Source organism: Panthera onca, chromosome X, assembly GCF_046562875.1.
Source record: "Panthera onca isolate mPanOnc1 chromosome X, mPanOnc1 haplotype 2, whole genome shotgun sequence".
Taxonomy (NCBI): Eukaryota; Metazoa; Chordata; class Mammalia; order Carnivora; family Felidae; genus Panthera; species Panthera onca.
Window position 1 is genome coordinate 21,965,106 of NC_138357.1, and position 15,587 is coordinate 21,980,692.

The 15,587-nt window shown below is 51.4% G+C and overlaps 1 protein-coding gene across 3 annotated transcripts in view; it reads left to right on the forward strand.

The window, feature by feature from the left end:
* Positions 1 to 15,587, forward strand: part of ELF4 (E74 like ETS transcription factor 4) — a 42,351-nt gene that overhangs the window by 18,827 nt on the left and 7,937 nt on the right. For all 3 annotated transcript variants that reach the window (XM_081792738.1, XM_081792740.1, XM_081792739.1), the window contains exons 2-5: positions 8,333 to 8,613; positions 13,239 to 13,410; positions 13,845 to 13,937; positions 15,284 to 15,472. In XM_081792738.1, coding sequence (XP_081648864.1) covers positions 8,542 to 8,613; positions 13,239 to 13,410; positions 13,845 to 13,937; positions 15,284 to 15,472 — 526 coding nt within the window. In that variant the 5' untranslated portion in view covers positions 8,333 to 8,541. The remainder of the gene's footprint in view (positions 1 to 8,332; positions 8,614 to 13,238; positions 13,411 to 13,844; positions 13,938 to 15,283; positions 15,473 to 15,587) is intronic.

Here is a 15,587-nt window from a genome sequence, read left to right on the forward strand (position 1 = left end):
TCTGTAAGCTCTTATTCTGAGAGAAAATGATCAAGACTGCCTGCACAAAACTGCATGAGTTGGAAATGCAACAGATTGCTGACTCTAAGTCATAGGGCTAGAAAGGGCTTTGACTTTCCAGTCCAACCCCCTCATTGTGCAGCTGAGGAAACAGGCCCACAAAGCAGAAGTGACTTGCCCAAGGTCACACCATGGGCAGAGACAGGGCCAGGATTTTCTTTCTGATGACAACCTGCCGAGTTTGTATTTGGTGTTCCACACCTCCCTCCTGGTGCCTTCTGAGTGCTCTGTGACATTCTTCTCAGAAATGAACTTAACCTCTTCACAATGAAGGGGAGTGAAGCCTTTAGTCCAGGAGCCAGTAAACTTTTCCTGCAAAGGATAGATAGTAAATATTTTAGACTTTGTGGCCTATATGAACTCTTGTCACAACAACTCAACTTACAATGCAAAAGCAGCCACAGACAACACGTAAACGAGTGAGCATAGCTGCATTCCAATAAAACTTTATTTGTGGACACTGAAATTTGACCTTTGTGTAATTCTCACATGGCATGAAATATTATTCTTCTGTTTATTTTTGTCCAAATCATTAAAACATGTAAAAGCCATTCTTAGCTCATGGGCCATACCCAACAGATGATAGGCTGGACTTGGCACGTGGGCCATAGTTTGCCAACCCATACTTTGGTCTAAGAAGTCAAGCTCAGGTGTTGGGAGGAGGAAGAGGAGGAGGAGGAGGAGGAGGAGGAGGAGGAGAGAATGTACTTGGTGGGGAGGAAGCAGGTGAGGCTATGAAAAGGAGGTGACATTTGCTTCAGATCTTGAATACTGTATGGGAATTAGGGCTGCAGAAATTGGGGAAGGGCCTATCAAACCCAGGGCACAGTGGGAGCAAAGGCCTGAAGGAAGGTGCTGCAAAAGTTAAATGTGTTCTGCACATGTGTGGCCTCATTGTTATTTGCCAACCCTGGGGCTCTGGCCGCTGTCTGGTCTCACCAGAGGAAAGGGTTGGCTTTACTGAGGATGCTGAGAGACAATGAGGAGGAGAGGAAGAAAGGTCACCTGGGAGTCATAATGACTGGCTGTGTGACCTTGAGCAAGTCATTTCTCTTCCCTCAGGAACTTGTTGTCTCTAGTTGGATGACACAAGGGATAGATGCCATGATCTTTCAGGCCCCTTTTTACTTTGATATCGTGGGACTCTGAGTCATGAAGAGGTTTTGAGTAGTGTAGGTGAGGGGGAAGGAGGAACCCCAGGGTTTCACAGTGACATAAGAACTGAAGCTGCCCTCCCTATTTGCCTGCACCCCAATAGGCTGTCTTTCTACCTCAGCCTTGCACCCTCCCCTCTGTGCAGGCAACACCGGACTTCCCTTTGCTTTTGCTGGCCTGGGAAGTGGCCTGTGGGGGAATGGGGCACTTGAAAGGGACCCTCTCCCCCCGCCAAACAGGCAGCGAACCCAGCCCAGCCCCTCCTGCCTGGGGTAGTCCCAGATCTGAGCAAGGAGCCTCCACTTTAGTTTCTAGGACACGCGCTGGCAGGGGCTTTGAGAAAGAACACTGTCCCTTCAATAAAAGTTATCTGGCTTAATATCCTGTTGGTGCCGAGCCACAGATTGCCCCAGCTTCTAGAAAACCCACTAATAAATTTAATTAGTCTCTGGTCAGTGTTTCTGTTACCCCACCTATGGAAATAAGCAGGCCTTCCTAGGCAGAGGTGGGGTGTGTGCCGTTTGAAGCCGCCTTTCATTCATCGCAGGCCACTTTCTGCCATGGGACTGTGTCTGGCTTGCCAGCCTCACCAGGCCAGGCCTGCTCCTTTGGCCACTGAAGGCCTGTAGCGGTCCCTCCTGCTGATGCTGTGTGTGTGTGCGCGCGCAAAATGTCCACGTCCTCTTTTTTTCCACCTGGGTTTTTTTCAAGATGATCCCAATTTCAAACTGCCCAAGTTGAGTTCATTCTCCTGCCATCTTTCCTGTCCCAATCACTTCATATCTTTTAACATTCTTTACCGCAGGCTCCACATCTTGGGGTCCCCACAACTACTGTCTTACCCCACAATCTGTCATTTTATTCCCTTGGAGTGGCCTTGGGCTTCGCCTCCTGGGTTCCAGCTGCCCCACCAGATCTCCTTCCATCCACTCCACTCCTACACTCATACCAAAGGGACCTACCTAAAGAACTGCTTGCTTTATGCCCTGCCCTGCTCAAGAATCTCCAGGAACTCCCAGTCGCTGTGTATATCAAGTTCAAATCCCAATCCCACCACCTGGTGGATCTTGGGCCTATGCCCTTATCCAACTGATATCCCTGATCCCCCAGCCAACCCCCCTCCTGCACAGTCAAGCTTGTTTCCTCCCTTTCCCATGAGTTTCATGGCTGTGGTTATGTCCTCCCTCGCCTTCATCTCATCCCACCACCTCCATGTCCTGTCTTCCTGTCCATCCAGGTAAAGATATGCCAAATGTTTAATGAGTGACTGTAGCCAAAAAGACACCAATCACACCAGGAAATTGAAAAACACGTTTGGGACATAACAAAGTTTTCACCCACATGAACTCACTGGCCTTGCATGACAACTCTTTGAGCTAGGGAGGGTGTCCCCATTTCACAGAGGAGGAAGATCACCTGACTAAACCCCAAGACAAAGCTGGATCTTCTCCCTTATGATCTGCAGGGACTTCTGGGGTCCCCTCCTAGGCTGTGGCTGGCAGCCCACTGAGCTGGGGTTCATTCAGTAGCTGCTCTGGACTCGACTTTGCCTTCTTTCCTGTTGTGTGTTCTCCTTGTCGTTGGCCTGTCCCTCATTTCCCAGAAGAGCTTAGTGACTCTCTTGGTGAGGCCCCTGGAGTGGTAGAGATGAGGGTGTGGTGGCCGCAGGCTCCTCCAGGGGGTGCTCTTTTGGCTTTCTCAGGCAAGGCCCCTGGGAGTCAGCGCTGCTGGGGAAATAGGTTCAGTCAGTAACCCTTCCCCCTGACCCTGCTCCCCTACCGGGGCTTCTGTAGAGCCTTTCTTGCCACATAACCACAACCGAAAGTGTTGGGGTGGGGTGAAGGCAGCTAGGACAGGGGCCTGGGAGCACTGCTTCAACCAGAGCAACCTGCCCCTGCCTGCGGGGGCCCCCAACCCCAGTGAGGGGCCTGCCCCTTCAAAGCCAACAACTGGAAGTCTCCAGTTGTCTATGTTCTCGAGCCAATGGGGGACTTCTGGGGCCTTAATGGGGCCCCAAGCCCCATTTGCTCTTTGGGGGTCACCTGAAACTCATCATCTGGATGAGTGTTTTTTAATTTCCAAAGTGCTTTCCCACCACCATCTTCATTCACCCAAGACTCCCTAGTGAGCATCTGCTAAACCTGGATTACCCTCAGCCCTAGCCCTCAATAAGGATGACAGAAGCCACAGCCCAGAAAGATGGCTGCCTTTTCCGGGGTCTCACGTCGGGTTGGGATACAGCCAGATGAGGGCTTCCCTCCTCCTCCTCGAAACCTGGGCGGCACACACCATGGGTGAGCTTATGGGTCTTCTGGAGAAAGAGGGGACCTACCATCTCCTGCAGCCCTAATCGCCTCTCCACTGGGACAGCTCAGGGCCTGGGAAGGTAGAGTCAAGAGTAGAGCAGATAAAGGATAAGGGCAGTTGGAGATGAGCTCTGGGCCTCCCTCACCATCGGAGTTGTGGCAAGCCCTATGCTGGAAGCAAGCAGTGACCGAGGGCCAAGGAAGGAAACTGGGTTTCTTGTAAATAAGCAAAGAGAAACCCCAACCAACAGAGCTTGCAAAACCTTTATGTTTTTCCTCCTCTTCCTGATTTCATCTCATAAGGGGGTGGTGAAAAGAAAGGAATAGAGGAGAAGGAGCTGACAAAATAGTTGTGGCTGGGGCCCCTTCACTGCGCATTTGCTCAAGGAGGAGGGTTTGGCTTGAAGATCAGGGTCAAGGTTGTAGGGGGGTATCCCACAGACCGGTTACTTCGGCTCTGTCCAAGGCTACAGACTGGACCCCTGGCTCTGGCCCTCTGTCTCTTAAGTACACACCATTGGTCACATGGTGCCACATGCAAATTTGCTTCTGGATGACTATTAGCCAGAGGAGGGGCTGTTTTTAAGTAGAGGGTACAGCTGTTCCTGGGGTAGTTTCCATTTTGTTTGTGGTTGTGGGGGAGGGGCGCTGAGGGAGTGGGAAATGGCATGAAGGAAATTGTCACTTCCTTTCCAGAGAATTCCAGAAAGGTTTCATGGAGGGCTGGGTATTTCAGGAGTGAGGGCTGGCTCCGAGAGGATGAGGAACTGGAGAAGGAGAACTCTGCTTTGTGGCCTGGCTGACCATCTGGCCCCCATGTTTCCTGGCCTGCGTGAAAATGCCACGGGTGTTACTAGCGATTTTGTGAGAGCCAGTGACTGAACCGGTGTAGATTTAACTCACTCCACAGAGACTGTGGATGTGGCTTTTACATAGGGGCTGCTTCCTGTATGCAGAGGAGGCCCAGATGGGTGGGTGCCGGACACTGCTTGACTGCGCTCCAGTGACAGCCCCAGAAAGGGTCTGTACTTCTGAAGGGGGCCCAGCTGTGATGACGCAGGAGCAGCTCAAACCACTTCTATTTTGCTATTTTGGTTTTGAAATGCAGTCAGAACCACAGTGAGCCAGAGGTGTGCATTTGCAGGCTGGGGATGTAGGCGCCCTCGCTTGCTTGCTCCCTCCTGTGGCACAGGCTCACTTGCTTCCTCACACACGGTGTCCGGAGCCATATGCTCTCCAGATGCTTTGCTTTCAGTGCAAGTAGGACAAGGTCCTGGGAGCCAGGGATCCGGCAGTGGCCTCCAGGGGAGTGAAGGGAGTGGAGCTCTTGCCACCCTGGGAGCAGACTCTGACTGGAGCCAGCTGTGATCTGTATGATGACAGGGCGGGTGGGGAACTTCCCAGGCCCATCTCTTACTCAAGCCGGGTGTCTGTGCCGCATACCCATCTAGCGCCCCACTCACCGTAAAGGCAGCGTCCAGGGCTCTAGGCCCTGGAAGAGCTGAAAGGACACCAGGGAGGAGAGCCCCCCGGTGTGGGCCTCTCAGGCCTCCCTGGCCTCCAGCAGGGCGGGCCTTCTGTGGTGGTGGTTTTTTTTTTTTTTGTTTTGTTTTTTGGTTTCAGGTTCCTGGGAGAGGGAGGGACTGGGGGGGGGTCACTCCTCTGCTGGGGAGAGTGAGTGAGCATGCAAATGGGCTTCTCCCCACCTCTCACTTTCAAATCCTCAAACATCTGACGGGGGAGGGGCAAAGGGCAAAACTTTATGGTGGAGAAGGTTCCATGGTGGGGCTGGGAAGGGAGTTTTCTTAGCCTTGACCAAAAAAGTAGGACAGCTACTTCCTCCCTCCACCCCGCCCACACTCCTTCACCTTACTAGCTTTAGGCTGGAGCTTGGGCAGAACAAGACACCAGGATCAGCCTTGAGTGCTGGGTCCTGCAGCCTTGAAATTCTCACAGTTCTGGGTCAGCAGAACCTGCACCAACCCAGTCCTGAATTTAGATACTTAGACGTGTGGACACTTAAAGAGTGCAATTACATTAGCCTCTTCTTTCAAACCTCTCTTTGCACAGATGGCTAAGGATCCCATCCAGTACAGTGCGGTGCTGTCTTCCCTCTCCCACCACCTCCTTAGCAGAGTGGACCTTGGTGGACTCACCCCAAGAATCCATGAGCCACATACATATTCTGTTGCTAGCTCTCTTCCTGGGAAGCGGCAGGAGGGAGCAGCGGCGGTGGCCATAGCTCGGTCTGTCATTGTCATTCTGCGAAGGCGGGACTGGAGGAGGGGGGACCCACCACTGAGTTTGTGGCTCTGCCGGTCCACAGAGCGTCTCATGCACACATCCCCATACTTGGGACATGTGCGTGCACCCTGCACACAAGTAAGTCCATGGTGTGCGTGCACACCCACAGTGAGAACTCCCATTGTAAATTACAGTGCACAAACACCCAGATGTAACACAGACCAGAGCACACATCTCTCTCTTACCCCAAAAACAATGTGCACACGGATATACTTCTTGCCCAGAAAACACACCTCACTGGTACGGACTGACCAGTATCATTCATTCGTTCGTTTGTTCATTAATTCATTCATGTGTTTGTTCTGCAAACATAAGTTGAGTGTCTGCCACATGCCAAGCACAGTGCAGCTTGGTAACGTCTCACTGATGACCAACACAGTTGCCCCTGCCCTCAAGGAAGCCACTGCCTAATGGGGGATGTGAGAAAGGTACAGGGAAGGTCTGCAGGCAGCGAGCAGCAGTGAACTCGCAAACAAGAAGTGCTGATCTGTCAAGAGAGGCCAAAGCGATGAGCAAACCTGAAGGGAAGGGCTGCCGCAGAATGACCTTGTTGCGGGGAGAGGGAGCAGACACCAGAGTTTCGTGTTTAGACAAAGTGGGATTAGGTGAAAGTGATCCCTTTCATTTGATTAGTATGAGAATGCTTCCTGGGGGCAGACAGCCGGCCTGAGGGAGGGCGGGGAGCTGCGGAATGCGAGCCTTGGGGCGCTTTGGCTACAAGAGACAGACCTTCCAAGCATAAATGGCCCTGGGAGGCTTCTCGGGCAGGCCACTGGAGACAGGGTCACAGGCAGGGCCCGGTGGGGGTAGGGTGAGGGCGGGAGGGGTGGAACTGTGTTTTCCCCAGGGCCTCCTCTTCGTCCTTGCAGGGCTGTCTCCTTAGCCAAAGGGAAACTCAGACCTGCCAGGTTGAGTTGAGTGACTTCTCGAAGTTTTTTGTTAAGGGTGGGTGGAAAGGTGCGGGGGTGGGGGGTAGGGTGAGGGCTGGGGTGGAGAGTGGGCGGAGCCAACCCTGTGGGCTAACGGAAAGGAAGTGGGAGAGGCCTGGGTGTCTTCTGTGGGGGAGAGCGGTCATCAGAGAGGTCACCCATGGTCCTCCTCCCTTTCCTCCCCTTTGCCCCTCTCCGAAGTTCCTCATTTCTTTCTGGGCCAGGAGAAGGTTCTACCACCCCGGCACTACCAAAGGTGTGTCAAGGAGGTAGGAGTCAAATGTGTCTCTCGGACTATGGTGCATGGACCCAGTTCTTCAGGAGCTGGTGGTTGAACCGGGCTGTTTGTAGACCCATTGCGTGCACGCACACGCAAGGGTACCATTAAAATCAACCCTAAGAGTCAAAGATGTGGTACCTGGAGGTGTAAAAGCCCACGTGTTCGAGAGCAGAGGAGCAGAGCAGGCTGGCAGGAGGGCCATGGCAGCAGGAGCTAGGCTTTGGGAGGTAAGCCTGGGTGCCGCCGCAGACCACACGTAGAAGAGCAGCAAGCACGGCCCTGGGTGGCGTGTGTGTGCCTGAGGTGCACACTGTGAGCTCCGGAGGCACCGGACGCCCGGGAGAGGAGAGACATGCGGGCTGCAGCAGACAGGTTTCCTGGAAAAGAGGGGGAGGTCCTGAGCCGGCCCTGCAGGATGGGGAAGGTTCTGTGCCCCTCCCCCCCCCAACCTGGGGCTCTCCTCACAAGTTCCCAGGGAGAGAGTTCAGTCTTGAAACTGAAAGCAAAGCTGAAGCAAGAGCAGGGACACCCCCCACCCCTCCCCGAGGCTCAGAAGCCATCCTCTCCAGTGGGCGGCAGCGGTGTCAGGGCAGCGATAAGTGCACAGGGCATGTGCCCCGCCTGTCTCGGGCCGTCGGGGCGTGGCTGAGACCAAGACTCCCCTCCTGGAGAGCTGCTGGCTCTGACAGCACAACCCCCACTGAGAGACATTTCTTCCTCCCTAGACTCTGCCCTTCAGAGCTAAGTGCCCCCACTTTTGAGGTAGACCGAACCAGGCAGAGTCTGGAAGAGCACCTGGCACAGCCATGTGTCGCTTCCCACACCCCTGAACACACGATTCTTTCCAAGCCAAGGGGCTTTTAAGGATTCTTCATGCTGCTGCTCCGTCTATAAGGCCAGATGGGGTGCCCTGATTTCCCCTGTGGCCACACCCTGGGGATTAATCTTTGGGGTGGAGAGAGCCCAAAGTCCCTCTATCTGTCACCTTCTCCAGAGGAGGCAGGAGAGAAGGGAGGGAGGCTGTGTGTCTTTAGGGCCAGCTCAGGTGCAGATGCTGGTGACCTAGACTGACACTGAGGCTGAGCCACTTCCCACTGGAGGTAACTCAGTTAACTTCATCTTTTTCGTTCATTTTTTACTTGCCTCTTTTCTTCTTCCCCTTTCTTCTCCCATTGTCCTCCCCTTTTGGCAAGCCCCCTTGGTCCCTCTGGTTCGACTGGCTGTCGGCTGTCCTGTCGTGGGGACAAAGCTCAAGGAAGGTGACTGATTCACTGACCCTGTGACTCCCTTCTCCACAGGTCACTCCTGCGGTTGGCCCAACCCAGCATGCAGCCTTGAACCTGGCTTAGGCCACCACCTACTCCAGCTCTCTACACCCCCTATCTCCCTGTGGTTTGGGCTGTAGGCTCTAAGCTCCAAAGTACCTGAACAGCATCTGTTCGTCAAGAAACCCCCGCAGCTCCAGAGGGCCCAGTGAACCCTGCTTTCGGCTCTCTGAGAAGACAGCATGGCTATTACCCTGCAGCCCAGTGACCTGATCTTTGAGTTTGCAAGCAACGGGATGGATGATATTCACCAGGTATGGCCCCAGAGAACAGAGCCTGGTCACCCAGGCGGACGATCAGAGAGGCACACACTGGCAGGCAGACGGCAAGTCAGCTAGCCATCCGGCTAGCCAGTCAGCAAATGTTGATCAAGCACCTACTAGGTCCAGGCCACTGGCCCTGCATACCAGCCAGACTGTGCACCAGCTTGTCACTCGTACGGCCGTCAGTAGTCATTGAGTGGTCATTTCGTGAGCCACGTGCCCGTGTGCAGTTCTGGGGCACGTGCAGTCACCAAGTCAGCCATGCGGTCAGCATGGTGTCAGCCAGTCAGCAATGTGGGCTGAATGCACAGGTATACCTGGGCCCTCACGTGCATTCCTGTCCCCTTCCCTTCTCCCGCAGTGTCACAATGAGAAAGCTGCTGGGACAGCCACATAACGAGGGTGAGCACTGCCAGCTGGACCCATGGGCAAAGACCAGCCCCCCACCCCCTTCAGACACCTGTCTCTAGTATAGCCGATGGGCCCTTCCATAATCATCTTTTCAGCCTTAGTCTGAGGATTCAGATCTGGAAATGGGGCTTTCTGGTGGGGGAAAGTTGAAAACTAGGACAGAATTCTGGCACTTAGGTCCCCACTGCTCCATATCTTGCTCTGTACTGGGGCCAAGGGAGCACTTTTTCCGTGGACTTAGCTGTACTCATTGGAGGGTGTCCTGGCACACCCATTGCTACCTACTCCTCTCCTTCCAGAAACTGGAGAAGAGGCAGCCAGGTACAGTAGAAGGAACAGAAGATTAAGTCAGGGGTCCTGGGTTCCAATCCCAGTTTGGCCACAGTTACACGTGGGCAAGTCCTGTCCCCTGCCTTATCTGGCTGCCCTCTCCCCATCTTCACCAAGAGGAGATCCAGTTGGATTATCTCTAAGGGCACCGCAGCCTAATACTGATGCTCTCTATGCTAAATCCTTGTGAGGATAGAAAACTTTGTCGGACTTCTGGCGGCCTACCAAAGGCTGCCCCCTAGTGGACTTTGAGCACATTGTCCTTTCTGTCCCGCTGGGTCTTAACCTAAAGTTGCTCAGTTTTATGCAACACCTGTGGTGTGCCTAGCCTTGTGGAAGGCATCATGGGAAGAGAAGGGAAGAAAAATCTAAACAAACATGAGTTCTCAATACTACTGGTCATTTTTTGCTTGTTTCTGATCTGCTCAGCAACTGTTACTGTTCTTTTTTAAAATGTTTATTTAATTATTTTGAGAGAGAGCGAGCGCATGAGCTGGGGAGGGACAGAGAGAGAGAGAGAGAGAGAAAATCCCAAGCAGACTCCAAACTGTTAGTGCAGAACCTGATGGGGGGCTCGAACTCACGAACTATGAGATCATGACCTGAGCCGAAATGAAGAGCTGGACGCTTAACCAACTGAGTCACCCAATCCAAATCCCACACCTGCTCCTCCACCCTCAGCAGACAGCTTCTCCTCCAATCCACAGAGAAGCTCAAAACCAAGGATACCCTCAGTTTCCCTCCCTTCCCCCTTTTATTGATAACATCACCATTCTTGTTTCCTTCCTGCTGGCCCAGGAGAAAGAAGTGTCCCTCTTCTTTCCAGGGCTATCTCGTACCCATCCTTAATCTCTTCTCTCCTGCCTCCGAGACCTCAAACCATTGGTCACCCTTCTTAGCTCCTTTCTGCTCATTAGTATAGTCTCCACCCTCTGTGCTTATGTTCTCACCTCCTTTCTTTCCCTCTTTTTAGGAAACAATTTTTATTAAAAATGTATCATTAATACAAAAGAGTACATAAATCATATATATATATATATATATATATATATATGGAATAACTATAAAAAGAACACTCATGAACTCACCACCCATGTGAAGAAATAAAGCATTACTAGTCTCCTAGAAGTCCCTGATACCTAAAACATTTAATGAAAGCCTACTCTACACCAGGCCCTGATGTACATGCTTTATGCACATTGATCTGTTTAAACCACCCAGTGGGGTTGTTTAATATGACCACCCCAATTTTATAAAGTAAGGAAGCCGATGTACAGCAAGATTAGGTACCTTGCCCAAGGTCCCACTGTTACTAAGTAACAGTTTCAAACCCAGGAAGTCTGGCTCTAGATCAGGACAATCCAATGGAATTTTTTTAATTAATTAATTAATTTATTTATTTATTAAAAAAATTTTTTTAACATTTATTTATTTTTGAGACAGAGAGAGAGAGAGAGAGAGAGAGAGCATGAACAGGGGAGGGTCAGAGGAAGAGAGAGGCACAGCATCTGAAACAGGCTCCAGGCTCTGAGGTGTCAGCACAGAGCCCGACGCGGGGCTCGAACTCACGGACCGCGAGATCATGACCTGAGCCGAAGTCGGACGCTCAACCGACTGAGCCACCCAGGCGCCCCTAATTTATTTATTTTTGAGAGAGAGACAGAGAGAGCGAGTCAGGGAGGGGCAGAGAGAGAGGGAGAGAGAGAATCCCAAGTAGGCTCCGCACTGTCAGCCCAGAGCCTGATGTAGGGCTCGAACTCACAAACCGTGAGATCGTGACCTGAGCCAAAACCAAGAGTCAGACACTTAACCCACTGAGCCACTCAGGTGCCCCTCCAATGGAATTTTTTGAGTTACTAGAAGTGTTCTGTATTTGCCCTGTCCAGTATGGGGCCACTAATCACATATAGTTATGGAGCATTTGAGCTATGACTAATGCAACTAAAGGACTGAACTTTTTTCAAGGTGATATTCTTTTTTTTTAATGTTTATTTATTTATTTTGAGAGAGAGACAGAGACAGAGATAGAGACAGAGTGCACACAGGAGAGGAGCAGAGAAGAGGAAGACAGAGGATTCGAACCGAAGTAGGCTCGGTGCTGACAGCAGAGGGTCCAATGCAGGGCTCAAACTCACGAACCCTGTGAGACCATGACCTGAGCCAAAGTTGAAGTCGGACACTTAACCGACTGAGCCACCCAGGTGCCCCTGAACTTTTACTTTTGAACACATTTTACATTTACATTTAAATAGTCATCCATGGCTTGTGAGTACCATATTGGACAGACAGCTCTCAACTCATGGCCTTCATCCTGACACCCGACTGCCTGCCTCAGTCCATCCTCTCTGAGATCTGTTGTAATGTGCCTTGGGGCCCTAGCACCCCCCTGGGAGTGCTCTAGCCACGGTGACTGCCCAGTGGCCAAACCCAAAGTCGTTTTATCAATTTTTATTTTTCTGGATCCTTCAGGAACATTAGGCATAACTGAGCATTCTCATTCTTTTTTCATGAAGAAAGAATTAAGTCCCATGAAAATTTGGAAAATACAGAAAATTTGAAAGAAAAGGAAAAGAGTCACCCAAAGTCCTACAATAAAAACATAATTATTATAATTATTCTGGTATAATTCCTTTTATACATAAGTTTTAACGTTTATTTATTTTTGAGACAGAGACAGAGTGTGAGCAGGAAAGGGGCAGAGAGAGAGGGAGACACAGAATCTGAAGCAGGCTCCAGGTTCTGAGCTATCAGCAAAGAGCCTGACGTGGGGCTCGAACTCACAAACTGTGAGATCATGACCTAAGCTGAAGTCGGACACTTAACGACTGAGCCACCCAGGCGCCCCTATACATAAATTTTAAAAAGACAGTTGCAATCACACTCCTTTTTCATTTAGCTTTGTTTGATTTTAGAACGACTATGTCCTCCAGTGGTCCAATTCTCATCCTGATGATTATAGCCGCTCTAAGGGATTTAGCGACCACTCTTTTGAACCCTTGGTCACATATTTTTCACTCCCTGATAGGTATCTCCATGTTAAATATTTCAAAGGTACCATATCCAGACACTATTCTCCGTATCTTTCTCCAAAAAACTGTTTCTCCTCCTTCTGGGTCCCCCTTTCAATGAACAGTGTCCTCATGCACCCAACAAATCAAGCTGGAAATTGGAACCTTCTCCCCCACCCTAACAGGGACTGGGCCCTAACCTCCTACCTATATAATGCCTCTGTTCTTCTGTCTTCATTGCCAGAGACTGAGCCCTAAGATGTCCACAGTCTGAGCCACTAATCCTGGATACCCAACCCTGACTATGGGCTGAGTCCCTCACCCTTGCCATTGACTAATGCTTTCCCACTGGCCTGAGAATGAGCCTAACCCTTCTCACAGACCAAGCATAACCCTGGCCAAGGATTAACCCAGAACTACAACCAATTAAAACTGTGTGATCTTGGGGGCTCCTGGGTGGCTCAGTTGGTTGAGTGTCCAACTCTTGATTTCAGCTCAGGTCATGATCTCACATTTCATGGGATCGAGCCCCGTGTTGGGCTCTGCACTGAAAGTGCAGAGCCTGCTTGAGATTCTCTCTCTCTGCTCCTCCCCAGCTCTGTCTCTCTCAAAATAAACATTAAAAAAAAAAAAAAACCCTGTTTGCCCTTGATTGAGTGCAGGTGGTACAGAGCTAACCCATCTCTGTTAATCAAGAATCCACTCAAAGCATCACCTAGTGAGGTTGGACCCAGAACAATGTCATCCTACAAAGGACAGCCCTGAGGGCTCCAAGAATTAGGAATTGCAAGACGGGCCAGATTCTGTTGGCAGGGCTTCCTGGTAGAGGCAGGTGAGCCTTAAACCAGATTCCTATCTTGTCCATAGCTGGAAGACCCCTCGGTGTTCCCAGCTGTGATCGTGGAACAGGTACCCTACCCCGAATTACTGCATCTGTACTCAGGACTGGAACTGGACGACGTTCACAATGGTATCATAACAGACGGGACGTTGTGCATGGCACAGGATCAGATCCTGGAGGGCAGTATTTTGCTGGCAGGTTTGTTTCCTTCCTGGGCAGGGAAGATGTGGAAGAGAAAGTGGTTCTGTCTTCAGGGAATCGTAGCCTACGATTGGCTCCTAGTGACCTTACGCAGCAAGGGCAAGGCCCGCAAGAGTTGGAAATTAGATGGGGCGGTTAGGACAAGCAAAAGGTAGTACCACTTCATAGAGGAGGAAACCACCTAAATGGATCCGTGATCTCTCAAGATGGAATGGGACGAGGAAGAGTGGAGACCAGCTGAGGTGAGTGTAGAGAAAAGGTGGAGAGTTACAGTAGGTGGCACACCATCCCCTTCCCACTATCCTTTGGCCTCTTAGCACCATTCTCTGGGCTGGCCCTGATGACTGCTCTATCCCTGCCCTGTGCCCTGAGGGAACTTTTTTTCTGCCCCACACCCTCTGTCAACCCCACACCATGGAACCTGGAACCAGATGACAATGAAGCAACCTTACAAGCCATGTCAACCACTGAAGTCTTACTCAACGTCGAGTCTCCCAATGACATCCTGGATGAGAAGCAGATCTGTAAGTTTGAACCCTGGTGCCTTAACCCAAGGCGACGAAAAATGCCATTGAAAACTACCACATCCACATACTGGATTGCCAGGCACATGTGCATGCCAGCACACATACCCACAGCCACTGCCACACGTGTAAATGTGCTCTTGAATTGTGGCTGGAACAGAGGGTGCCAGAGGGCACCGTAGGCAAGGAAAAGTTGGCCAAGGTGACTTCCTTTCTCCAATGTTTAAATCATGCTAAAATACTCATAACGTAAAATTGACCACCTTAACCATTTCTCAGCATACAGGTCAGTGGTATGAAGTACATTTGTATTTTGCATTCTCACCACCATCATCTCCAGAACCTCCATCCTGCAAACCTGAAACTCTGTGCCCATTAAACAGTAACTCCTCATTGCCCCTCTCCCCTCAGCCCCCGGCAGCCAGCACTCTACTTTCTGTCACTATGAATTGCACGACTCTAGGGACTTCACATGAGTGTAGTCACACAGTCGTGGTCTTTGGGGACTGGCTTATTTCACTTAACATAATGACCTCAAGGTCTGTCCATGTTATGGTGTATGTCAGAATTTCCTTCCTTTTTAAAGGTGACTCTTGGGTCCCCTCTGCTCTCTTGCCCGGCTCCCAGGAAGACTGTGCAGGGTGTGGCTTATTTAGAAATGCGCCAGGCTTGAAATCCCCTCCTCTCTTCCCTATGCTTGGAGGCTGGCCCCTACCTCCCCAGAAGGCCCCCAAGGCAGGCTCCTCCCCCAGCTCCCCCTCAGGCCTTTGCCTGACTCCTGGACAGGAGGACTCCCAGCCCTAACTGCCCCTTCCCAAGGGGATGCTGAGATCCAGTGGGGGAAAGAAAGCCTGAAGGTGTAAGAGTACTAGTATTTCTGTTGACCACCCTGTCACTAATATACACTCAGGCTTCAGCAGATACTTACCGAATGCCCACATGTACCAGGCACCAGCTTGCTGTGTGACCTTGGACTCATGCCCTGCCATCTCTAGATCTCAGTTTCCTTACCAGGAAAGCAGAGGAGTTGGGCTAATTGATACCTTCCAGTTGTAAAACAAATGAATGACTAAATCAAGGTGGCCCTTTACCCTGGGTGTCGCCTGGAACTTCCCCACCACCAGCAGTGGCTGCAAATGTGGCAGCCGTGATTGGGACCAGCTCATGCCCACAGCCCTGCAGGTGTTTCCTCTCCTCATGGTGCAAGACACATGAGGCATTTTCAGGTGTATCCTGAATCTGGGGCTGTGGGGAACCGCTCCCACCGCCCTCCTCCGGAGCCCACCATTCTCTTCAGTGCCCTCCCTGCCCCAGGCCACTGGAACTTCAGGCCTCTCTCCTTGCAGTCAGCACCTCCGAAATGCTTCCCGACTCAGACCCTGCTCCAGCTGCCACTCTGCCCAACTACCTGTTTCCTGTCTCTGAGCCTGATGCCCTGAATGGGGCAGGTGACACTGATGACCAGGAGGGACACTGTCTGGAGAAGGTCCCCAGAGAGGAAAGTGCCAAGAAGACTGGAAAATCAAAGAAGAGAAGTAAGAGAGATGGAGGTGGGGGATGGGGAGAGGAAGTGTGTATGTGTGTGTGTGTGTGTGTGTGTGTGTTCAAGGGGGCGCAGTAGGCAGGGGGCAGGTCAGGGACACCATAAGG